Source organism: Jaculus jaculus, chromosome 11, assembly GCF_020740685.1.
Source record: "Jaculus jaculus isolate mJacJac1 chromosome 11, mJacJac1.mat.Y.cur, whole genome shotgun sequence".
Classification (NCBI taxonomy): domain Eukaryota; kingdom Metazoa; phylum Chordata; class Mammalia; order Rodentia; family Dipodidae; genus Jaculus; species Jaculus jaculus.
In genome coordinates this window covers 97024707-97051415 of record NC_059112.1, presented here as the reverse complement: position 1 = coordinate 97051415, position 26709 = coordinate 97024707, and the positions used below count along the sequence as shown (strand labels likewise).

Sequence of the window (26709 nt, the reverse complement as noted above, 5' to 3'; positions counted from 1 at the left end):
ATCAATAAGTAAATGAATAAATGTCATACTCAAAGCTCTGACAGAAAATTACCCATCAACCAATTTTATGACCAAGATAGTCTTTTAAACATGAAATAAAATACAATGCCCACGTGAATCTGTTGCTAGCAGATAAAACAGAAGCTAAGAAATAAGAAGTTCTAAAAGAACAATTTTTAGGCTGAAAGCAAGTGACTCCAGACCAATTTGAATCCTCAAGAAAAAAAATAAATATCACAAAGGCAATTATAGTAGAGATAATAAAAGCAGATTTCTTCTCCTATATTATTTCAGTTGACTTAACAGCAAGGGTATGAACTGGAAATATAGAACAGTTGTATAGAACTTAGCATGCACAAGGCCCTGCCTGGCTCAATTTCAGCACAGCAGAGGGAAAAGGAAATTGTATAGAAGAGTAAACATATAATTGTTGCGCCTAAAATATATTAAAAAATGTAATATAGCTGAAAACGAAACCAGAAAGGAGCTAGGACAGAGTAGTGATATTCTGGAGTAAGTAACTCAAATGAAAACAAGATGTGAGGCTGAGGACTGAAATAACTGATCTATAACTACATACTTGGTCTATTTCTCTCACTGTATTAGTAACTTTTCTTGTTGTTGAGACCAAATATCTGGACAGAATCAACTTAAGCAGGAAGGGTTTATTTTGGCTCACAAATCCAGGGGACACAGTTCATCGTGGCAGGGAATATACGGCAGCTGTAGCAGGAGACGGCTCCTCACACCGTACACTGCTCCAGCAATGAATGTTGATGCCTGGCTGCCATTCTCCATTTTATTCAGTCCAGGACACTGGTTCACGGGATGATGCCACCCACAGTTAGGATAGTTCTTCTCAACTCATCTAGAAACTCCTTCAAAGGCAGGCCCAGAGATTTGTCTCTCAGGCAATTCTAGATCCAACCAAGCTTACGATAGAGATTAATCATCACACCAATCATCTTTAAAAGACATGAAAGTATAAATAATAATTACAACCATGTATAGTCAATCTGTAATACATATGTGACTATGAATAATATTTGTATAAAAGTGAGAAGATAGAATAGAGGTCTATAATGCAGATGTTTTCATTCCTTACTGGAATTAACAGACTATATCTGAAGTAGAGAAAAAAAATACTTTGAGATAAATAAAAATTAGATGAAACATATCAAAACTTATGGCATCCCATGAGTTCAAGGCCACCCTGAGATGACAGAGTTAATTCCAGGTCAGCCTGGGCTAGGGTGAGACCCTACCTCGAAAAACCAAAAAAAAAGAACAAAATTTATGGCATCCAACTAAAGCAGTACTAGGAGGTAAATTTATAGCTCTAGAGTTTTTAAAATTTTTATTTATTTATTTGAAAGTGACAGAGAGAGAAAGTGTCGGGGGGAGAGAGAAAGAGAGGGAGAGAGGGAGAGAATGGGCACGCCAGGGCCTCCAGCCACTGCAAACAAATTCCAGCCGCATGTGCCCCTTTGTTCATCTGGCTAACATGGGTCCTGGGGAATCAAGCCTTGAACTGGGGTCCTTAGGCTTTGAAACTGATTTTCTGAGTTGCTAAGTGCATGTGTGCCTGATGTTCTCAGCAGGTAGGATTACCCTGATTGAGTTAGTCATGAAAGCTTGCCTTTGCCAGAAACAACTCAGTGGAGATTTTTGACAAATTTTCAATGATGGGATTAGGTAGGACTCATATGTCACCCAGTCTGCCTAAAATAAAAGCTGCTCTGGATTCAGAAAGACCCCATCCCAAGGAAACAACAGTGACGAGGGAGCAGGACACCCAACGTTTTCTGGCCTCCATATGTGTGTGCATGGGGTGCATACATGTGCATACACTATACATAGATACTCCGCATGGCCACTGTACAGCTCATGCTAAACAAAGGCCTAAAAAGGAGGTATTTTTCAACCTAAAATCAATTGCTTTCATTATAAAATTTCATTATAAAATGGCCAGCAATGGGAAAATACATATAAAATTTTTAATTGAAAATAAAGTAATTAATAATAAATTTTAGTAATACAAAGCTAAAAGTTCTTTGAGTCATTGAAGAAGCTGGCTCAGGTAAGCTATGCTTTGTTAGATGAAGTAGGACAGGAGCAGGATTCTAAGAACCAAGGACAGCTGAGGACAGATGAAGCTTGGCCGTGCATGGCAAGGCTCTAATTTAAGTGGAGTAAAGAAAAGATGAGAAATAGGGCAGCAGAAAAGAAGAAATCAGGGCAAGTTTTGACCCACTTCAGCTTAGGGAGACCTAAATACGTCTGTTGTCACAATGAAGGAAACGGCTCTCGAAGGCCGGGTGAGAATGGGAATACAGCCTCTGTCTATAAGCCCAACAGTGCCTGGTGAGACCAGCCAGAGCGAGCCCCCGCAGCCACGCACAGCGAAGCGGAGGGACGCTGTTTGTGCACCAGTGGCATACACTGTGTACAATCTGACTATCGGCTGGAGGGACGGCTTAGCTGTTAAGGCGCTTGCCTGCAAAACCAAAGGACCCAGGTTCAGTTCCCCGGGACCCATGTTAGCCAGATGCACACGGAGGCGCACGCGTCCGAAGTTCGTTTGCAGCGGCTGAAGGCCCTGGCACACCCATTCTCTCCCTCTCTCTCCCCCTCCCTTTCCCTGTCAAATAAATAAATAAATAAAAATAAAAATGTTAAAATGTGACTACCCCAGATCACAAAAATGGCTTTCTGTGACATCGGGTACTGGGCCTCATGGGCAAAGGTGGATTTGTGCCACGATTAAGATCCCGTTCTTGTCAGGCTGCCATTCTGCAGCTAGGAGAAAATAATTCAACAAACCCTGGGTACAGAAATGAATCTTACCTTCACAGGGCCCAGAGATATGCACCTGGGGACTCCATGGAACACTTTAAGAGGCCTGTGGGCTCCTGAAATATGGAACTGCAATGGTGTGTAAAGGTATGTATGTTAATTTGGGGCGGGGATCAGAGCATGTAGCTTTTATCTGGTCCTTAAGAGAACTACTGATCTAGAACAAGAGTTGGCAAATAGTAAATGAAAATAAAGGGCTCTAGCGATTACTACTGTTTGTCTAAATGGATATGCTGTGCCCATCAAATTGCCTTTGAAATATTTATGTTTATGCCCATAGAAAAGTGCTGCTCTCACCTTCCATCAGGAAGTTTCCTTTTTGTAGTTGGTCGGTGGTGACTACTGGGGAAACTCAAAACTCAAGTGCTAAGAATTAACGACTGCTGAGTGCTCAGTGCTAAGTGAGACATCTCTGTTACCCCCTCCAAAGTCCAGGGAACATTGTAGAAGAGGGTGTGAAATAATGTAAGAGCCAGAGGATGGGGAGGGCTCTTCCAGACACGAAGCGGACGCTGCAGTCATGATGTCACAGCAGCGGCTGTTACCTGCACGAGACTGGCCCAGCACTCAACCCATCAACGGAGATGGAGGAGGGAAAAAATACACCAAAATAGAAGACAGCTAGTCGGAAAGAAGAGCGGGCTCGGTGACAGGGGAGGAGAGACAAAAGAAAGTAGCGGAAGGGAGCTGTGATCAAAATATATCATGTCGGGCTGGAGAGATGGCTTAGCAGTTAAGTGCTTGCCTGTGAAGCCTAAGGACCCCGGTTCGAGGCTTGGTTCCCCAGGTCCCACGTTAGCCAGATGCACAAGGGGGCGCACGCGTCTGGAGTTCATTTGCAGAGGCTGGAAGCCCTGGCGCGCCCATTCTTTCTCTCTCTGCCTCTTTCTCTCCCTCTGTCTGTTGCTCTCAAATAAATAAATAAAATAAGCAAAAACAAAAAAAAATAAAATATACCATGTACATGTACACAGTTGCTCATAGGAAGTCTTTTAAAGGGATAATTTGAGTTCTGAGGGCTAAAGTTTCTCTGTCACAGCTACTGAAATCTGTCCCTGTATCATGAAAACAGCTACAGACAATAAGCTACATGAATGGGTATATTTGTATTCCAATAAAACTTTATTTAAAAAGGCAAACTCTAGAGCTGGCGAGATGGCTTAGCAGTTAAGGCACTTGCCTGCGAAGCCTAAGGACCCAGATTTGACTTCCCAGAACCCACGTTAGCTAGATACACAAGGTGATGCATGTGCACAAGGTGATACATGCATCTGGAGTTTGATTACAGTGGATAGAGACCCTGGCATGCCAATTCTTTTGTCTCTCATAATAAAATAACAATAAGACCACAAAAAAAGACAAACATAGATTAGATTTAACCCATGAACTAGCCACAGGCCATGGGAACTGGCCAGTAGGTTGATCAATCTATAAGGAACCCTCTATGTAGGATTCTTGGCCACTCAGAGAGGTTGTTCCATCTCTATGCAGCACTCTCCTTGTCAGAAACCATGAACCAGGGCTGGAGAGATGGCTCAGTGGTTAAGATACTTGCCTGCAAAGCCGAATGACCTGGGTTCAAGTCCCCAGTCCCCACATAAAGCCTGATGTACAGTGGCCCATGCATCTGGAATTCGTTTGTACAGGATGGAGTCTCTGGCATGCCCATTCTCTCCATTCTCTCTCCCTTTATCTCTCTCTCTTTGTAAATAAATAATATAAATATTTTTTTAAAAGAAACCATGAGCCTCTTACTCTTTGTGCCTTTCTCCTGTCCCTTCATTTGCAGGGGTCGTCAGAAGTTTGATCTGAGATTAGTAAATCAATGGTAAAGTGAACTGAAAATGTTAAAAGAGTCAGTCTAATTATTATTATTGTTATTATTATTATTATTTTGGCATGTGTTTCCTTGGTGTATTGAGAATATCAGGTTAAGTTCCTTCATCTGAAAACATGCCTTTTTCTGTTTTGTTTTGATGTTTTTCCAGCATTTTCACTATTGTTATTAAATAAGCATTTGTGTCATTGTGTAAAAGCCAGTGGTTTTCCCCCTTACCAGTTTACAATGTGAGCTCTTGGTGGTTAAGAAATGAAAATGTCCTGTCTGCAGATGTGGACATCACCTAGCACAGTGCCTGATGGGAGCTGGTACTCAATAAATACCACCTTCCAGAATAATTAAGTATTTTCACATTGTCATAGAAACATAGGTAGAACTGCTTACTCCCCCTTTTGGTAAATACTATCGCACATTTCTACCAAGTTAAGTAATTTAACATTTTTGCTCATCACTACTCAACCCTTAGGTAGATCAATCACAGACTTTTTTTGAAACACAGCCTTCCCGTGAAGCACAGAGCTCATAACATGTTTATAGAATGTAGGAGCATCTCCAAGGCTAATGCAAGGCACTGCTTATCTCAAGGGACCCCTCATGTCACCTACCATCCTCAGCAATGAATGGGGACACTTCTTTTTAGCACAACTTCAATTTTATAATTAGGTTTTTAAACCTTTGCTGATATCATAAATTAAAACTGAGCCCTAACTATTTAATTTGCTTATCTTTGATAACTAATAATGCTAAATAGAATTGAAAAGTCCTATTTGGGAAAGGGGAGAGGCAGAGGTGGTGTGAGACCCTAAATATCTACACAGTATCTTGTAATGGTGTCAAAACATCAGGGAAAATACACTTATTTTATTTATTTTTTTATGATGCTGGGCATTGAAGCCAGGGCTCCACCACTGAGGTACACTCCTGGTTCTGCCCCTCCTTAAGCAAACTGTGCAACCTGCCCGTAATTCCCTCAGATCCTCCACTGCCTGGCATCAAGGGGTCTGGGTAGACCCCAGGGTACAGCCCATGCAGTAGAGTTGATGGGCAGTGCAAAATAAACTGTGAGCCTCGGTCGGTCACACTCTGCTCAGGATACATTAAGCTTCCCCAGGGTCCCCACTTCTGTCACTAGTCCTCTAGTGAAAAGTGGCCAGCCTCCTACCAGGCAAGGGATGCCAATGGGTTTAATTATGCTCATAACAGAAATGGGTCAACCCACGGAGAACATAAACGACCTGCATAACTGTGCGAGGGAAAACCATGTGACATGACCTTAGCTCATCTCCAACTCCGTGGACAACCAAGAAGGAAAGAGAAGGTGAGAGGTCTGAAGAAGCTCTTGCTGACAGTTTCAAGGCACATTTTTGGGCAGTATTTTTAGCCCAAATGAAGGGTGTGCCCAATCCATGTTCTCTACCTTTCTACACACTCCTCGTTGGCTCCTATGACCATCTACGGAGCTCTTACTTTGAGGGGGGCGTATAGTTAGGGTGACTGGGCTCCCGGCAGTAAAAGAAAGTTTGCACTTGCTAGAAATCAAAGATGATCTGACTTCTTATCTTTTGCCTAGTTGCCTAGACCTGTTTTTCGACAAACAGCCAGGCCCCTTTCTGGAAGGAAGGTCTTTCATAGGATTTAGACATTGTCGTTGATCAAGTTCAGCTCCCAGAACTTGGTGTCAGGACTAGCCTCTTCCTGAGACAGCCCCTAGCCCTAACCGACCAGCTGTCCCTCTGTCCACCTGAGCTGGAAGACAGCCCACCACTCTAAGGTTAGAAATACCTTTGCAAGGGGAGGGAAGGCTCTCTGACCAGTTGGCAACTTCCATTTGTGGGTGAGCTTTTCCCCGGGCTGGGGCCTTAGCCCTTACTCTCCGCACGGGTTCTTCATCCCTGCCAGCTCCTCACTTAGCAGGAGCTCCTTCGACTTTCTTTTCTCTTTTCTTCCCATGGTTTTTCCAGGCCCCCCCATGAGGGTTTGCCTTGGCTCTGTACGTCCCTCAATAAATAATTTAATAATTATCCGGGCTGGAGAGATGGCTTAGCGGTTAAGCGCTTGCCTGTGAAGCCTAAGGACCCCGGTTCGAGGCTCGGTTCCCCAGGTCCCACGTTAGCCAGATGCACAAGGGGGCGCACGCGTCTGGAGTTCGTTTGCAGAGGCTGGAAGCCCTGGCGCGCCCATTCTCTCTCTCCCTCTATCTGTCTTTCTCTCTGTGTCTGTCGCTCTCAAATAAATTAAAAAAAAATTTAAAAAAATAATTTAATAATTATCCTTCTCAGCCTGTTTTTTTAATTCAATTTTTTGACTTAAAATTAAAACCAAACCTAGAGTTTGGGATTCAAGGACTTTCCTGGGCCCCTAACATCCCATTACAACTTGGCCAGCAGTCTCCAGGCAGCCTTCACAGCACTGCATGTTCCTTCCCTACAAGATATTCCTCCAAGTGTCCACATCAATAGCCCCAAACCTTTTCCAGCCTACATTCCTTGTCCCTCGTAGAGACGCTCACTAACCACCTGAATCAGTCTGCTACAAGCTACACTGCTACAGGACCTACGTGTTGTTTCTTCCTTACTTGGACCAAGGACTGCCCTGTTGCTACCCCTGGAAAATGTGGCATACCTTCTAAGACTGATGTCCAGAATAACGGAGATCACCGCATGGATGCTGGGCTAGACGGAAGGACATCTGGACATGGAGCCTAGTCTACCACGGCAGGTCCTGGTTCACCCACATGCCTTGTGTGGACCCAGGGGGAGAGAATTACTTCCTTCAACTTTTTTGGACTCAATGTCCTGTGTGCAAAATAAGACTTTGGTTATATACCCCTAAAGGTCTCCCCCTCAGTTGCACTATTTTGGGAGTCTATATAGATCCTTCAAATTTCAAGTATTTTTTAAACTCTGTCCTTCTGGGTATAAAGTACAACTGAGGCACAGAGCAAGCACTGCAATGTTACACAAGATAAACTAACTGGAAGTCCAAATCCTAACAGAAATTGCTCTAATGATCTACGACAACAGGATAGGGTTTATCTGTTCTGAAACACAGCACCATTATTAGCTTAGACACACACTCCTATATGAAAATGGTCGATCTCCCAGTTCCCTCTGAAAAATCCTCAGGGAACTAACTCTTCACGTTCTCATCCCAATGCTGTTCCCCACTACGGTGTGGCTAGAGGACTCTCCGACTACTGCATCGAGTCTGATTTCTCTAATGCTGGGCTTGCCGGGGACATGCACACACACTCTGTTGCACATGGAAAGCGCTAATGGGGGCTTCAGAGATCATCTGTTCTACCTACTGGAGAAGTAGACCAAGAGACTCCAAAGCCATTAATACTCAAGACAAACTGTGCGGTAACAGAAGCAAGGATGTCCAACAGGCATCTTGTTCTACGCAATTTGGCAAATGGAGAAAAGGCGAGGATACGCTTTCTTTAACATCTGCCTTCGAACGGTAACGGTGAGACTCAAGTAGAGTTGCTCCAGGGAGAAGCAAGGAGATGGTACCAGTGATGATGACGACCATGGTTACCTGAATAGTGGCTGACAGCCACAGCGTTACTGTTAGAGGCTGACGTATTTGCTAATCATAGTTTATGGCATAAATTATTTCACTTAGTTCTTATAAATTGCAATGGTGCAGTTATTACTACCGTGAAGCTGCATGCTGGAAAGAAACCCAAGGTTTGTGGGTAATCCACCCAGCGTTCCCTCACTGGTCAACAGCCAGGCTGGGCTCACCCTGGCTGTCCTCCAGGAGCCCAGTTCTAAAAGGTGGAGCATAAAATCAGCTGATTTGGGAATGATGGCTGCTGCTGAGGGCCTGGGGAGAAAATAATCAGCACTTGTGCGCTGGGTGGCCCTGTCCCTGGGTGGCTCAGTTAACACAGGAAGCTTCTCAGTGGGTCAGGGGGTGGCTGCCCTCTGGTCCTGCCAAGGTGAAGGTGATCTCCAGCTGGAATGCCCAGCCAAGCTATTGTCCACAGCTTTGCAGGAAGCTGCTTGAAAGGGTCATGGAGAAATGATCTTTCTAAATCAAGCTGTACCAACATTTTCATTTCCTTTCATGCAATGCCACATTTGAAGGCATTAGATGAGCCTGTTTTTAAAGCATGGGAAAACCGAAGTTCAGAAAAACAAAAAGGCCCACTGTCAAAGAACATAACATAGAAAGCCACAAGTCTTTGCTCCTGGGACCTGAGGAATGTGTGGAAAAAAGCAAGAAATCAAACGAAAACCACACAGATCTAAAGCACTTATTCATAAAAATGTTATATTCCTTGATAGTTACACTATAAAGCCCCTATTTATGGTTCTAATAAGTTTTTGAAATAACAAACTAACAGAGGAATTAGGTTAATTTTATAATTTATAGCTCATAACTTATTTTTAAAGCAACTGAAAACTTGTTGTGTCTCGTCTTGGAAACTGGATCTATGTAGCACTGGCGGAGAAGAAAAATTCAGATTTGACCTTCCAAGTTTCTTCAGTTTATCTTCAAGCAGCAGTTCTAAGTTAAGACAAGCAGTGGCCAGGTGTGTTGGTACGCACCATAATCCCACCACTGGCAAAGCAGAGGCAAGAGGATCACTGCAAGTTTGAGGCTGGCCTGGTCTACATAGAGCGCTATAAGCCACCCAAGGCTACAGAGTGAGACCTTGTCTAACACACCAATAAATAAGACAGGGAGTTAGAGGCACAAATAGGGTGGGCATGGTGGTGCACGCCTTTAATCCCAGCACTCAGGAGGCAGAGGTAGGAGGATCGCCATGAGTGTGAGACCACCCTGAGACTCCAAAGTGAACTCCGGGTCATCATGGGCCAGAGTGAGACCCTACCTCGAAAAGCCAAAAAATAAAAAAAGGGAGAGAGGGCTGGAGAGATGGCTTAGCGGTTAAGCGCTTGCCTGTGAAGCTTAAGGACCCTGGTTCAAGGCTCGGTTCCCCAGGTCCCACGTTAGCCAGATGCACAAGGGGGCGCACATGTCTGGAGTTTGTTTGCAGTGGCTAGAAGCCCTGGCACGCCCACTCTTTCTCTCTCTCTCTCTCTGTGCCTCTTTCTCTCTCTCTGTCTGTCACTCTCAAATAAATAAATAAAAATAAAAATTTTTTTTTTAAAAAAGGGAGAGAGAGGGATACAGACAGGAATCCTGCTGGTCTAGCTGAGGTCACTGAACGTCCATGCATGCATTCACTACTTACCTCTGGCCAGAAAGCCGGTTGATATTAAATAGGGCAAATGAATCCCAAGATCCCCTAAACTCAAAAGGACCACTAGCAGAAGCAAATGGGAGGAAAAGCAAGGAGACACGATGCAAAAAGGCAACAAGTTCTCTCTTCACAGAGTGATAAAGGATCGACTCCGCAGAACAAAGGTCCTGAGGTGAGGCAGGGGCCAGGGCCTCAGCAAGGCCCGTGACCAGCCCCGCAGCCACACTGACGAGGGAGAAGGACTCTGCTCTGGGGTCCAAGAGCAGCAAAACCTCAGCCTTTCTGAATCTGGTACGACCAGGTAAATCATATGTGACTTTAGGAAATCCTGACTATTTAAAGTTGAACTACTAAGACCATAATAACATTAATTCCTGATAGTGAGGGAGAGCATTAGAAAGCTCATTTTCTAAGAGCCCTCAAAACACTGTTGTTTCTTTTTAGCCTTTTATATCGTCTAGCATAACTCAGATATTTCTTTTTTTTTTCTTTTTCCTTTTTTTTTTTTTTTTTTTTTTTTTTTTTTCTGTTTGTATCCAGCCTACCAATGCCTGTGGGAGACAAAGCTCCTTTCAGAATCACTACCAGATTCCAAGACAGAGGCATGCACAGGTCCCAACTCCTGGGACCATCTGCATGTCTAGAGAAGCTAGGCTTCAACATGGTAGGCTCTCAGAAATTCAGGAATTATAAACCCCAAAGGCACACTGTCCTCCGAAGCCCAACAGTCGAGGAGGTTTAAAGTGTGGAGGCAGCTGGAGAGATGGCTTAGCAGTTAAGCACTTGCCTATGAAGCCTAAGGACCCCAGTTCAAGGCTTGATTCTCCAGGATCCACGTTAGCCAGATGCACAAGGGGGCACATGCATCTGCAGTTCGTTTGCAGTGGCTGGAGGCCCTGGCGCGCCCATTCTCTCTCTCACTCTGTCTCTTCCTCTCTCTGTCTGTCACTGTCAAATAAATAAGTAAAAATTAAAAAAATAAAGTTTGGAGGCTATACATCGGAGGCCTTTGTCACTGGCTTTATCTACTACAAATTGGATGAAGACTTTTTTTTTTTCTTTTTTTTTTTTTTTTTGGATTTTCAAGGTAGGGTCTCACTCTCGCTCAGGCTGACCTGGAATTCACTATGGAGTCTCAGGGTGGCCTCGAACTCACAGCGATCCCCTTACCTCTGCCTCCCGAGTGCTAGGATTAAAGGTGCGCACCACCAGGCCAGGCTAAGACTGTTTTCTTAATGAAAGGAAGCAGAGCAAGAAGCTAAGAAAAACATGAGGACCTCCCAAACACAGAGCTGGTTTCTAACTTCTCATTGGCTGCTTCCTCTGAAGGAGCCTAATTGGCCATAAAAGCAAATATTTGACTTCTCAAATTTTTATTCAGGATTAGCCAATAATCATGCTGGTGACAAGACATGACACTCTTCAGCTGTGCTCTTGGACTTTCATACCCATGATCCACCAGGGGTCTTTTTAGAATGTGGCTCTTATTCAGCAGGGTCTAGGATGGGGCCGAGCGTGTGTGTTTGTAACAGGCTGGGCTGCGAACGCAGTATTTTGAAGAGCAGGGCTGCACAGCACTCAAGGCTCTTTTCTGTGCTCTGCAACGTGTTCAGGGGGGAGGGAAGCTTTCACTTATGAGACTCTAGGCAACAAGTCTTAGTCCAGCAAATCACTGGGCCAACCTTGCTGCAAAAACAAAGATGAGTACTAATCCAGAAAATTCGCCATGTGTCACTCGAAACGGGAGACCAAACTCATGGTCACTGGTTGTTTCCAGATTTTTCTAGAAATGTTTGCTACTTGCCTGTCACACAGAAAGCTCAACAAATGCCTGGAACATGCATGCATGAATGACTGAGTGAACAAATGCTCAGAAGATAGCAGTGAACTGAGGGAACACGCTAGTCCCTGTGTGTACATTCAAATCATCTCATCTATAAAATTTCCCGCTAGTCATCTACTGGGATGGAGGAATGATTAAAAAAAGTCACCAGAATGACTGAAAATGAGGTTGGGAGGAGGAAGAAGAGAAGGATAACTGAGGGTCAGGGTGAGGAGGGGAGAGTATTCCCAGCACCCTACCTCGGAGGAATCACTGGGTGCTTAAAGACTTAGTTGGACTGTGCACTCATTCTTTTCACAATCTTTGTGAATTAGGAATTGTGATTTCCATTTTACACATGAAAACCCGAAGCCCAGGTGATAAGCAACTCAAGATACTCCAGATGGGAAGGAGGAAGCAGGCTGGGGACCCGAGCCACAGGAGCATTCACACCCAGTTCTCAGGCAGCCCTCTGGATCAGTCTAGCTGACGGCCAGCCACAGCAAGCTGTCCCCACCTCTGGTTAGTAAAAGCTCAGGAGACCTAACTGGTATTTTGGTGTATATATATTGTATTACACTGATCCAGTTAGGATAGGAACTCCATCTTTGGCAGAGTTTTCTAATTTTTTTAAAAAAGTAAGTAAAACAGCAAATTATAAAATAAGTAATGAATACCATAAAGAAAAAATGTGGGAGGCTGGAAAGATGGCTCAGTGATTAAGGCGCTTGCCTGCAAAGCCTAACCACCCAAGTTAAATTCTCCAGTACCCACGTGAAGCCAGATGCACAAAGTAGCCCATGTATCTGGAGTCTGTTTGCAGTGGCTAGAGGCCCTGCCATCCCCATTCTCTCTATATCGCTTTTCCATCTCTCTCTGCTTACAAATAAATTTTAAAACTGGGGATGAAGACTCTTTGAAAGTCTCAAAAACATGCAATGAGTCCTCACAGGTTTCCTATCCAGATGGTTCAGTGGTTTTCATTTGTCCTCTTGGCTTTGTCATGTGTGCTTCTCTTTCTCAATGGCTCTGCCTTTTGTGTGTGGGTGAAAACATGTTTACATATATGTGGTATACATACCAAACATACTACATATGCACATGTGTGTGCGCATGCACACGCACACACACACACACACACACACACACACACACCATGCATATTCTCTCTATCCTCTCTCACAACACTGTTTCCCGAATCATTTGTGAACAACTTATACACTTTCTGCTGCTTGCTTCCTAAATATATCAGCATACAGTTCCTAAGGACAAGGCCATTCTCTTCCATAATCATAAGCAAATTATTGACTTCAGGAAAAATTAGTGTTGATTTAAGCCTTTATCTACCTTCTGCATAGGGTACTGTCATTGGGCTCACTGATAGCTTTAATAGCTAGAGCTGGCATGTTGTAATAGCTGAATGCATATTAAGAATTGATATAAGTAATTAAGAATTAATATGAGCAGAGTGCTTTGATATCCAGAAAACCATTTTGGCTACATTAACTCATTTGGCTTGCATCTCAGCTCCCTGAGGTCCAGTGGTAGCACTGTCCTTGTTCTGCCCAGGGTGGAAATGAGGCTGAAGGAGCCTCAGAGTTGGGACTCCGCCCCTCCCTTCACATCACTGCTTGGTGTTCACTTTGAAGACCTTCTTCATTTTAATGCTTATAGAGTGACCACTAATCCAAACATTTTAAATTCCAAAAATAAACACCATTTGGGCTCTGACTCATCCTAACAAACAGAAAAGACCAGTAAGCTATAGGGCTACTCCTGGGTCCCTAAAGTCTTTTTGGAGAGCCATTAGTGACCACCAAAATTAACCTTAGTTAAATTTTGGCTATCTATATGGTCTTAAACATTCAAAGAGAAATGTATAACCAAAGATAAAAAATACCTTAAATATGTAAATGACTTATTAAGTAATACAACAAGAGCTGTACAAGAGGGAAAACAAACATTAAGACATCTTTTCCCCATAGTTCTAATTCTATAATTAAAAAAATCTATAGATGTCAAAAGGGTTATTTTCAAGTCTAGAATATATAAATAAGTTCTGAGACCAAATATATATTTGTACAGTCTTTAATGGCACCCAGTGGCTCTCTATTATCAAGGTTAAATGTTGTGTTTCTGATAACTCTGCTAACATTTCATCCATTTTACAAGCCTTGTTGAATACTACTGTGCCGTTTAATGAACAGTTCTGGAAGAAAATCTCAGCCAGCTCATCGATGGTCCTGAGACAATCCAAGCCTGTCTACCTGGATCTCCTCAACCTCAAAAAAAATACCAGTTTGCTGTGTGCTCACTTCTCATTAACTCCTTACTTTTATTCTTTTGCCCCAAGGTTCTCTTCCAAGACTCTCTTTCTACACTCTGGGGTCCATTAGAATAGTTCCCCTCTCTGGGAGAGACTCTTAAAAAAAAACTCACCATTTGGCACTTATCTCTTGTCTAGCCACTTACTTCTGTGCAACCTACAGATTGTAATCAGCATCCACAGCTCACTTGCAGGAAGAGTCCTGAGCTTTCCCAGGGAGTGGATCAGCATGAGCTGGGAGGCCTGTCGGGTGGCACTCGGTGCCTAGCCTCCTCAGCACCTGCCTAGCCGGCTTTGCCAAGCCAATCCCACACCTCATGTGCAGGAACTGAACCCACAACCAGTAAAGGATCCTCCTTGGTTTCAGCTTGACTTGTTAAGCATAGAAGAAAGAGACGACCTGCATCTCTTCCAGGGCACACTGAAGCATCAGTTTGCAAGTGTGGGGACAGTTTCCAAACATCAGTGGGGGCCTAAAGACGGATGCAGTCTCACACACTCACTGGTTAACTCGGTAAAGCACTGGTTTTAGAAATGAACTCTGAGGTTCAAATCCTCTTGCACTTAACTCATCTGTCTTAGGCCAGTTACTAAACTTAACTGGACCTCATTCCATCAGCCACGTGCCCAAGTAACCCAACGTGAAACAGAGGAGAGGACGGGCATGCAGAAGCCTCCTCCAGAGCCGTGGCCTGGCTTGTCACAGGGCAGCCTGATGTTCCCAGAGCTCTGAAGGAGTGAAGCAAGGTTGGGTTTGCCAGTGTGGATGGAAAAACTGCTTCGGGAAAACTGCCATTAAAAGTCTGCGTAGCTCGCGGGCTGTCAAGAGCATAAGATAGATGACCGCCTTTGCAACAAGCGCTATGTCTGCAGACACAGAATCCTCCCCATGTGCAGGAAGACCAAAATCTTTACCTTTTCCAGGGCCTCTTTCTCAAGCAGCTCTTGCACAGCGAGAAGCTTGATGCTGTAGGGGAAACAAACATTAAGACCACATTTAACACATCATTTAGCACCATCAAGCATCACCACCTAGGTCACAAGAATAGAAGTATGCTGTTACACCCTGCACGTCTATGTCACCTCCCACCTTATGGTGACCTTTTGTTTGAATCAAAAGGAACATTCCAAAAATATTTTTAAAATTTCTCAATTGGAAAATTAATTTTACCAAAATTCTCAGCAATTCCACTTTCAGGTGCATCCTCAAAGAGTTGACCACAGACACTTAAAAAGGTCTTTTTTGCACAACAGGATTTATAGCAACATTATTCATAATAGCTCAAGGTGGGGGACAACTCAAACTGCCATCAACAGGCACAATAGTACATATAGTCAATGGAATGTATTATTCAGCCTTCCACAGGAATGAAACTAATAGATACTTCAACATAGGTGCACCTTGAGGACTTTACGCTAAATGAAATAAGCCACTGGACAAACCCAGAATGATGCCACTTATTTGAGGTACCAGAATGGCCAAGTTAACAGAGAAAGGGAATGGAGCTTTCTAAGGGCTGGCGGTCAAGAGGAATGGGGAGCTAGGGAGTTACTGTTTAATTGGTATGGAATCTCAGTTTGGGATGAAGAAAATGTTTTGGAGACTGACGGTGGCCATGGTGACACAACAATGTGAATACACTTACACCACCAAACCATGCACTTAAAAGTGACTAAAGCCAGGTGTGGTGGCGCACGCTAGGCAGGCAGAGGTAGGAGGATCGCCATGAGTTCAAGACTACCCTGAGACTGCATAGTGAATTCCATGTCAGCCTGAGCTACAGTGAGACCCTACCTCAACCCCCGCCCCCCAAAAAGTGACTAAAATGGTAAACTTTGCTATGTATATATTTCACTACAAAAGAAGCTATAGGCGACTGCCAGCTGTTTCATGCAAGGGACCTGAATAAAGGCTGAGGAAAAGAAAGAAGACAACAGTTACCCAGGTGCCGTATTAATCTTTACTTGGTGATCATAAACACACTGCTAACATTACCAACAGCTACGAAGGCCTACTCCACTGCTCACTTGCCTACCCAACCATTGATGGAGCCTTGATGCCAAGCATGTAGGGTGACTTTGTGACATGCACTCAGCTGTGACAAGCCCATGACTGCAGTTGGATGAGAATATGACACACAGTGTGCCAAGTTGATGTTGACGCACAGAGATCTAGAGGAGCCTGGCTACAGAGAAGTTAGAGAAGGCTTCCTAGGAGGACCGAGATAGCCTGATCAGGGGAAAGAGTGGGAGGAAGACCATCTGCAGGGAGATCTACACAGACACCAAAAGAGGTGTGATGTCCCAGTTTCCATGTTAGGGGCTTGAGCCTGGACTGCAGCCAGCAACTGAGATGACAGACTTCAGCAATGAATGCATGTTTTTAGGGAAGATATTTTCTTTTTTAAGAATTTAAAATATATATTTTATTTGCTTATTTGAGAGAGGGGGAAAGAGGTAGATAGAGAGAGAATGGGTGCACCAGGGCCTCTAGCTACTGCAAACAAACTGCAAACACATATGCCACACTGTGCATCTTGGCTTACATGGGTACTAAGTGGGAATCAAACCTGGGTCCTTAGGTTTCACAGGCAAGCACCTTAACTGCTAAGCCATCTCTCTAGCCCCTATTTTCTTTTCTAACATATGCTACTCTCTCTTCTCTTCTCTTTCTCTCTCTCAAATAATAATCAATAAAATATTTAAAATCTTCTTCATTAAAAAATGGGCTGGAGAGAAGGCTTCATGGTTAAGGTATGCTTGCTGGCAAAGCTAAAGGACCCAACTTTGATCCCCCAGTACCTACGTAAAGCCAGATATACAAGGTGGTACATGGTCTGGAGTTCATTTGCAGTGGCTAGAGGCCCTGGTGCACCCATTCTCTCCCTCTCCATCCATCTCTCTCTCTCTCTCAAATAATAGTAATAAATAAAATATTCAAAAAATTCTTCAGTTCATAAAAAGATATGATGCTCTTGAAGTATTCTTGGGAATATGGACAAATAGCTGGGGATATGCAGAAGGCTTACACTCATCTCAGCACATGAGCAGAAGCCACAGAATTCAGAGCCTGTTCAGGAAGCAGGCCAGCTGTGAACTGTGTTGTGACACTCCCTACCCATGGCTCATGTGCTTAGGGTCATTGGTCACTGTCACCCCCTCGCCGAGGACCTGTACACATTCTGCAGAGCAGAGGTGGACCACCCCTACCCATCCCACATGGCACCCACATGGCACCCCACAGCAATGATGCTATTGGAAGGATCATCTTAACTTACAGATTTTTTTCACAGTGTTGGTACAACTGAGCAAGTACATCCAGCCAGATGCAGTGGCTTATTTAAAAGCAGGCCCAGCAAGTGCAACCAACATTGTCAAGGCTTACAAGAACCCACCACTACCTCTAGCCATGAGGTGGGAAGCATAAAAGCTCATGGACTAGTCTCCGGGATTGTCTCCACTCCGCTAACTCCGACTTCCCTTCTGCCCATGGGACAGGTGTGCTGCTCTCCTGACTCGACAGAGTCGTCGTGAATTCCTCCAAGTAGCCCCCCTGGACAAAAAGGTCTCCACTCACATGTTATTGTCCTTGGGAGACTATTTCTTATATATCACTTATTGGAGTCCCTCTGTTAATCTCCTGCTTCTTCTACAGAAGCACTGTGAGGCCGGCAGCTCAGACATTCTTGCCCAAAGCTACATATGTAATCCCTGCAATGGGCATGGGCGCCCCTCAGGGAACATTTCCTGACCACATGGGCTCAAAGGTCTCTGGGCCAAGTTAGTTTCATAGCTCACACACCCTAGAGTGGATGAGCGAAGCTGCAGGCCATGCTGCAATTTCTCCATTGGAAGAAAAGAACCCTTTAAAGGAGATGACTAGACAGATTATTCAACCGGGGCCAAAGCCGCTATGTAAAGCAATACCACAAGCACATTGCCATCCTGATCCCAGTGCACTACTCTGAGACTGCAGGTTAGCAATTTGTATGCTAAGTTATGGAATGATCCAGTTGTGACTCAAGCGTTAGAAGATTAGATTACTGCTGAAATTGCCACTGGAAAATACTTACGCTGGAGCAACTTCTAAAATCTCTAATTCTGTCCTGTCCATTTGTGATCACGAGGTCTGAACTAGCATCAGATATCAGTTGTTAACAGGTTAGAGGAAAGGTTGAAACACTGTTAAGCTGCTCAATGATCTTCTCCTCCCTGTCCATAAAGACACCATGTTCAAGGCACAAAGGAATGCTAAATGGAAGCAGGAACTGCAGGCCGGCAGACTTCCATCAAAGACAAGAGCAGGCCAGAGGAGATGAGGCAATGAAGGAAGGCCAGGCCTGGTGGCCACAGGCCACTTCTCATGTCCCTTTGAAGTGTCTGGGGTGCTTAGGAAGTTCAACAGAGTCAAGTCAGAAATGGTGCCAATGCAGCTGTCCACACACCCCTCCCTTGGCCATCAGAGGGGCCTCCACATTAAGAACATCGAGAAGACTCCTCGTTCGTGATCTCCAAAATTGAGGCCATGAGTATCACCTACAGGCTTGTTTTCCCTGAGGCTTAAGCTTCCTCAGCCTTTGGTTCAGGGTTTGAGAAACAGAGGAACATCAGTCGGCATATCTGCAGAGAGCCACAGCCCCCAGAAAAGGCCCCTGCTTTCCTCATAGGCATCTGTTTCGGAAGCACAACCTGTCACTGCCAGAGAACACTGGCATCCCATCCTTCCTCTCCACAGCCAAGTTTCCGTGAATATGCTGGCTTCCAGAACAATCTACATGTAATTTAGCTTGGACATTGACTGTTCCTGGCAGGTCCACAGAAGTCTGGGTGGGAACCTTCCTTGAGGACAGGATGCATGTTTTTTTTTTTTGTTGTTGTTGTTGTTATTGTTTTTTCCATTTTCAGATTTTCATCCGTTTGAATTACCATAATTTCTATTTTCTTAGGAAACTGTCAAGTCCACTCATACTTCTAAATTTTGACCAAAGAATTATAGTAGTAATGTTTTTAAACTTAAAACAACCTGTGTCTACACTTGCTTCACGCTTATTTTTATTTTTTTTCCTTTTATAAATTGTGAGGAATCAGTTTACTTTTTGGCCTTCTGAAAAATTAATACCAGAACTGATCAATTTTCCATCCTCTTCCTAATTAAGGTTGATATTTACCCTAATTCCTTTCCTCAACTTTCCTTTGTTTTAGCTGGTTTCTCTGCCTACTTTCCTGAGCTGGATAGTCATTTATATCAGTGATTTCTTGTGCATAATGCCCTATATTTAAGCATACATTTGTACTTGTTTCAAATTTCATTATGCACCTAGTCCTCTGTGACAATGTTGATCTTGAATTTGGTTCAATAGTGTTCGTATTGTGCTTCCATATAGCTAAGGTCATGCACCATATAACGGCATCTCAGTTATGGAGGGATTGTATATATGACAGTGGCCCCGTAATATTATATCTCCAGTGCTAGTGAGCCCAGTTCAGTCTATTCAAGTAGACCCTGCAATGTCTGCCCAGTCATGAAATCACCAAATGCCACATTGCTCAGCGTGTATCTCTATTGCTAAGTGACCAAGCTGTAGTTAAGTTTAAATTTTGTGATTTTTGAGTCCCCTGTGATCTAGTGCATTGTGGAACAGGAAGAACACTTTTTAAAAATATATGACCCAGTATGCAATGGCTGCAAAGAACAGCATCCTGAAAAGTTTATGCAGCCAGCTGCTTACATGGACTACCCTCAGGGACCCTGGAGTCAGACCTTTCTAATGGATGTTCATGTCTCTGACCTGGGACTGACCCTTACCTAGGTTCCAGAGAGGTATGCAGGGGATCTTTGGGAAGAATAGACTAATGGCCAAGGACTCACGTTAGCCAAATTATCATCTCCATCTGCACCAAGGGCAGATGGAAAAATAAACGCATGACATAAGTCCTACAAAGAGCCATGGTCAAGTTGCCTGGCCACTGGAAGTTGCAGATCTTAAAGTAGTATGGCTTTTCCCAGTTTAATGTAGATAAATGTGAAGTCATGGGAGATAAGCAGTGGTTCTTCCTGGAGGACTGAGGTCAAATGCAGCCCCAAACTGTGGTTCCCTGTGACAAGTAAGTGCCCTGTGCTTGTGAGGGCTTCCATTATGCTATTCCTCCTTAATCATGCCTGCCAGTTAGTCCTGCTTCCCGTCAAATGCAATAAAGTAAGAATGAGGCAGGAAGATTAAGAGTTTAAGGTCAACCAGGACTGTATAGCAAGATTTGTTGTTGTTGTTGTTGTTGTTTCTTTTTAAAGGTAGGGTCACACTGTAGCCCAGACTGACCTGGAATTCACTATGGAGTCTCAAAGTGGCCTCGAACACATGGTGATCCTCCTGTCTCTGCCTCCCGAGTCCTGGGATTAAAGACATGCACCACCACACCCGGACCCATTTTAAAACACTAATACAAAATAAGATGTGTTGGCATTTTTTCTGTCTACTTTAAAATGAATTTTGACTTTTATTTCTCAGATGTTTGAGTAATTCAATAATATGTTTTTCAATCTTCCAGTGTTTGCTTCTATATTTTCCCATATTAGTGCAGAAAATAAAAGCCAGGCCCTTGGGCTGGAGAGATGGCTTAGCGCTTCAGGTGCATGCCTACGAAGCCTAAGGGCTCCAGTTTGATTCTCCAGGTCCCATGTAAGCCAGATGCACATGGTGGTGTATGTGTCTGGAGTTTGTTTGCAGTGACTACAGGCCCTGGTATGCCCATTCTCTCTCTCTCTCTCCGCTCGCCCTCTCTCTCCCTCCCTCTCTTCCTCTCACTGTCTCTAATAAATAAAAATTTTAAAACTCTTGAAAAACAAAGCCAGGCCCTAGAGTCAGCTTGAGCTCTATTGCCTGCTTGTCAGAGGATTTACAAACCTCAGGACCTCACCACAGTGAGGAGGGAGAGGACTTGGAGCCTGGGCGGTCATGAGCAAGATGATGAAAGCACAGTTCCTAACATGTGGCTCAACTCACAGAAAGTTTCCGCCAACAGTGGATATCATATTACTCACAGCCTCTCCAGCCACAAACTCTTTTCTAAAGATTATAAATAAAGAAACCAACAAACAACTATTTTTGTTACCAACCCAACTTAGACAAGTAGCCTAACAAGTTTCGTCTCCTCTCGCCCAACCACCGCCATTGTCTGCTTGGTCGTCTTCTTATAATTTATTTCTAGTAGGCATAGAGAGACTTATTTATTTATTTTGTGTGTAGTTTTCAAGGTAGGGTCTCACTCTAGCCCAGGCTGGCCTGGAACTCACTTTGAAGCCCAGGCAGGCCTCAAGCTCACGGTGAGCCTCCTACCTCAGGCTCCCAAGTGCTGGGACTAAAGACCATGAGCGCTGCATATTCTGTCATTTTCAAATATAATGTATTCTTACTGATTCCTACCCCCCTTCCTATTACCCCCCATCTCTCCTCCATTTCTCCTCCTCTTGTATCACTGGATCTTTTTTGTTCTTCCCTCCCTACTCTTCCAGCTCATCTCTTTATATTCACTTTTGGTCACGGTGCTACCTTCTTAGGTTTAATTCACATTTACCCTCTCTATATATTGTTACAGACATTATAATCTAAGACAGCATATCAGAGAGAACACGCAGTTTTGGTCTCCCTCAGTGTGAGTCAATATGCATCTTTCCAAATCCATCTATCTCCCTGTACATTTCCTAACTTCATGTTTTCATATGGCTGAATAAAATTCCTTTGTGTATATATACCACGTTTTCATTACCTATTAATCTGTCAATGGACATCTTAGCCAGTTCCAATTCTTAGCTGTTGTGAATGGGACAGCAATAAACATGGATGTACAAGTGTTTCTTCAGTAGAGTGTGGCGGCCTTGGGGGATGTTCCCAGAAGCAGTATCGCGAGGTCATACGTATATTTCTAACTTTGAGATACCTTCATACTGATTTCTATAGTGGATGTAGTAGGTATCATTCCACCAACAGTAGACAAAGGTTCCTCTTTCCCCACATCCTTACCGACATTTATTGTCTGTGTTCCTGATGAGAGCCTTCCAACTAGGGTAAGATGATACCTCAAGGTTGTTTTGATTTGCATTTCCCTGATGGCTAAGGATTTTGAGCGTCTTTAAGTACCTGTTGACCACTTGTGATCTTTTCTTCTGAACTGTCTGTTCATATCAAAAGCCCACTTGGTGATGGGTAAATTTTTTGTTTGGTGTTTAATTTTTGCAGTTCTCTATAAACACTGGTAAGTAGCCCCTTGTCTGAAGTATAGGTGGCAAAGATTTTCTCCCATTCTGTAGGCTATCTGTTCACTTTATTGTTGTTTTCTTTTGCTGTGCAGAAACTTTTTAGTTTCATTTGTTGATTCTTGGGGCTATGTCTTGTGTTATTGTAGTCCTTTCAGAAAGTTCTTGCCTATGCATACATACTGAGGAATGTATTCTATTTATTTTCCTCTAGCATTTTCTTTCAGGTTTTAGACTGAGGACTCTGATCTACTTTGACTTGATTTTTATATAAGGAGAGAGAAATGGGTCTAATTTTATTCTTCTGCAGGTAGATATCCAGTTTTACCAGCATCATTTGTTGAATAAGCTCTCTTTCTTCCAAAGCAATATGGATTTACTTCTGGGTCCTCAATTGTGTCCCATTGGTCTGTTTTGGTACCAATGCCATACTGTCTTTATCACTACTGCCCTGGGAGGTAACTTGAAGTTGGGTGGTGGGATATCTTCAGCTGTGTTCTTTCTCTTTACCATTCCTTTGGCTACTTGTGGTCTTCTGTGGCTTCATATGAATTCCTGGATTTTATTTTCTGGCTCAGGAAGGAACTGCACTGGGTTGCTGAGAACTGCATTGATTCTGTAGATTACTTTTGATAGGACAGCCAGTTTCAAAATTTTAATTCTGTCAGTCCAGAAGCATGGCACATCTTTCCATTGTGTAGTATCCTCTTTGACTTCTTTCTCTATCTCTTCCTTTCTTCTTTCTTCTTTCTTTTTTCTTTTGAGAGAGAAAGAAGCAGAGACAGAAAAAGAGAAGAGAGAGAGAATGCATGTGCTAGGGCCTCTAGCCATTTTAAACAAACTCCAAACACATGTACCACCTTGTGCATCTGGTTTACCTGGGTCTTTAGGCTTCTGAGACAAGCGCCTTAACTACTAAGCCATGTCTCCAGCTTTTTAATGTCTTGAAGTTTTCACTGTAGAGCCCTTTCACATTTTTGGATAGGGTTATTGCTAGGTATTTAATTTTTGTAAACTATGGTGAATAGGATGTTTTCTTTGATTTCTTTCTCTGTAAGTTCATTACTGGAATATATGAAAGCTACTTACTTTTGCATGCTGACTTTGTATCCTGCAACTTCACTACAAGTATTTATAAAAATGAGCCTTTTAAGAGTCAATTGGATTTTAAAATATATTTTATTTTTATTTACTTATTTGAGAGACCAAGAGGAAGAAGCATATGAGAAATAGAGAGAGAATGAGAATGTCAAGGACTCTAGCCACTGCAAACGAACTCCAGATGTATGTGCCACCATGTGCATCTGGCTAATGTGAGTACTGGGAAATCCAAATGGGTCCTTAGGCTTTGCAGGCAAGTGCCTTACCATCTCTCCAGCCCTCAATTTGATGTTTTAAGTATAGAATCATGTCATCTGCAAATAGGAGTAGTTTGACTTCTTCCTTTCCTACTTTTATTCTTTTTATTTCTTCCTCTTAACTGCTCCAACTAGGGCTTTGAGCACAATATTGAATAGAAGTGTCTTGTTCATGGTTTTTATAAGAAATGGCCTCAGGTTTTCTCATTTATATATTAGTCATAAGTTTGTCATATATAGCCTTTATTATTTATTATTTTGAGGTATGTCGCCTCTACCCCACCTTTCTCCAGAACATTTATTATGAAGGCTTTTTCACTTTGTTGAATGTCTTTTCTCTAAAAATTAAGATAATCAAATGATTTATATGTAAGTTTATGTAGTATAGTACATTTATTAATTTAAATATGTTGAATTATCCCCATAATATATCCTAATTGTTCAAAACAGATAATGTGTTCATGGATTTTGTTTGCAAGAATCCTGTTCAGAATTTTTGCATGTAAGCTCATCAGGGAAATTTTCTTTTTTGATTTTTGCCTTATCCAATTTAGTGATCTGGGTAATACTGGGTTTGCAGAATGAATTTGGAATAGTTATTTCTCTTTCTAAATTATGGAGCACCTTAAGAAGAGGCATCATAACATCCTTGAATATCTGATAGAATTCTGTGGTGAACCCATCTGACCAAGGGATTTTTTTATGGGGAATCTTTTAATTATTGCTCCAATTTCACTGCTTGCAAAATTAGTCTATTTATTGATGTCCTGCAAATTTGGGAAGTTAATGTGATCATAAATTTATACATTTCTTCACATTTCCCAATTTTTGGAGTATAAGGTGTTTTTTGAGGTAGGGATTTCATTGGGGTCTGTTGTAACAACTCTCCTTTGTCTCTAATTTTGGGTCTTCTTTTCCTTAGTTTGGATAAAATTTTATCAAAGTAATCTTCTCAAAAACAAAAACCCCCTTTGATTATTTCTGTGTATTATTCTTTTAGTAGTGTTGTATGGTAAATTTCCTGTGTATTGAAAGGTATAAATAATTACTGCTTTATCAGAAGCAGCTGGGTCAACTCATGAGAGAAGGTGTTCTCCTAGCAGCTTTTAGAATTGTTCCTTTATCATAAAATTTTGACATTATTGCTAAGATGTGTCACACAAAGGACCTTCTCTAATATAGTCTACTTGGGAGTTCTATATGCTTCTTCTGTTTGGATTTCAGCTTCTCCCTCTAAATTGGAAATTTTCTTATAATTTCATTAAACAGTTGATAACCTCTTTTGCAATTATCTCAGCATCTTTTGCTAGCCCTTGTATTCTGAGGTTTAGTATTTTGAATTCATCCCACAGTTCTCGAAAATATTAGTCATGCTATTTAACTTTTTTCTTTTTCATGTTTTGTTTACTTTTATTTATTTGACAGAGAGAAAGAGAGAGAGAGGGAATGGGCATGCCAGGTTCTACAGCCACTGCAAATGAACTCCAGATGCATGTGCCACCTTGTTCATCTGGCTTATGTGGGTCCTGGGGAACTGAACCTGGGTCCTTTGGCTTTGCAAGCAAGTGCCTTAATCGCTAAGTCATCCCTCTAGCCCTAACTTTTGTTCTTAAAGTGAGACTCTGTGTCATATTTTCTCAACTTTGTCTTCCATCTCTGAGATTTGTTTTTCTGCATGAACTTGTTCTATTACTATTGCATATTGATGTGGTTGATATTTTTATTTATTTATTTATTTATCCATAAGCAGAGGGAGGGAAGAAGGAAAGGGAGAGAGAGAGAGAGAAGACATATCAGGGCCTCTTGCCCCTGCAAATGAGCTCCAGATACATCTGCTACATTGTATATCTGGCTTTATATGAGCCAGCAGGGTTTGCAAGAAAGTGCCTTTAACCCCTGAGCCATTTCCTCAGTCCCTTGATGTGGTTTTTATTTGACTGATCATTGCTATTATTTCCATACTCTCTGTTTTATTCTTTTCCAACATTTCAATTTCCTTGCTAATTTTTTCTCCCATATTTATGAGATTTTTCTCCAGCTTACCCATGGTTTCATTCACTTTGCAGACTGTCTTGTTGAGATCTTGACTGTACTTTCTTTTTAACCTCACTCATCTGCCCATTTGCGATGTCTACGTGGTTGTTAGAGTTTTAAATTCTTCCTCTTACGTTTCAGTTATCTCATTTTCTGTTCCCATTGTGGGCAGCTGAGAGTATGGGAGTGTGTCGTGGTAGCTGACTGCTGTCCTTTACTTTTCTGCGTCTGTGGCGCCTTGGGCATTTGTTCAAGTAGATGCCTTTCCCCTCCCTTCTTTTATTTTGCTCCCCTTTTCTTCCTCCTCTCTGGTTGTTTCTTTTGTCTTGTGTTCTTCAGCTTTGCAGGGGAGTGTGTTTCTATTAAGGTTTTTAGGACGTCCAACAATGAGTTCTGTAGATTTGTTGGTGGTTGTTTTATCAGCTATATAATAACTGCTTGTGTTATGGGGTCTGTTACCTTTGTTTTGCTAAAGGATGTATAATATTTCAGGTATTTATACCAATATGGTATTAGTAGGTATGGCAACTATGACATTAAGGTTGATATTCAGAAGCCAGAAAGTGTATCAAGAGTCAAAAAGAAAAGGAACCACAAAAGCTTACCCATAGTAGGCCTAAAAGAATTGAGAAAATCAGAAGACAGAAGAAAATGAGATGAAGAATGATAAGAGAAAAAAAAAGAACAGAAAGAGTAACAAAATTCAATAACACCAACACTCAATAAAACAATATGAACCAAAACAATACAATACATTAAAAAAAAAAACAGAGTGACAACACAAGCAAAGAAGAAAAGAAAAACAGTGTATTAGTCCTAAAAATGAATCAGCTAGTGTCTTTTCTTCTTCTCTTCAGGTTACAGTTTGTAGTGGTGGCACCCCACGTCAGCCAGATTTAGTCTGTGTGTATATTGTCCTGGAAAGAACACAGACTATAATAAAGTGAACTGGGTAGGGTGGTTCATATCCACGATCCCAGTTGAGTTCAAGGCTAGCCTGGGCT

General features: G+C 42.6%; 1 protein-coding gene and 1 non-coding gene across 2 annotated transcripts in view; one reads left to right on the top strand and one right to left on the bottom strand.

Annotated features, from left to right (window-relative positions):
- Positions 1 to 26709, bottom strand: part of Eepd1 (endonuclease/exonuclease/phosphatase family domain containing 1) — a 134314-nt gene that overhangs the window by 34571 nt on the left and 73034 nt on the right. Inside the window, exon 2 of the mRNA XM_004652289.2 lies at positions 14978 to 15029. Within this exon, the coding sequence (XP_004652346.1) occupies positions 14978 to 15029 (52 nt within the window). The remainder of the gene's footprint in view (positions 1 to 14977; positions 15030 to 26709) is intronic.
- On the top strand, positions 19694 to 19823 carry LOC123453445. Its single transcript, XR_006632826.1, has one exon. It is a non-coding gene; the product is annotated as a small nucleolar RNA SNORA70 (small nucleolar RNA).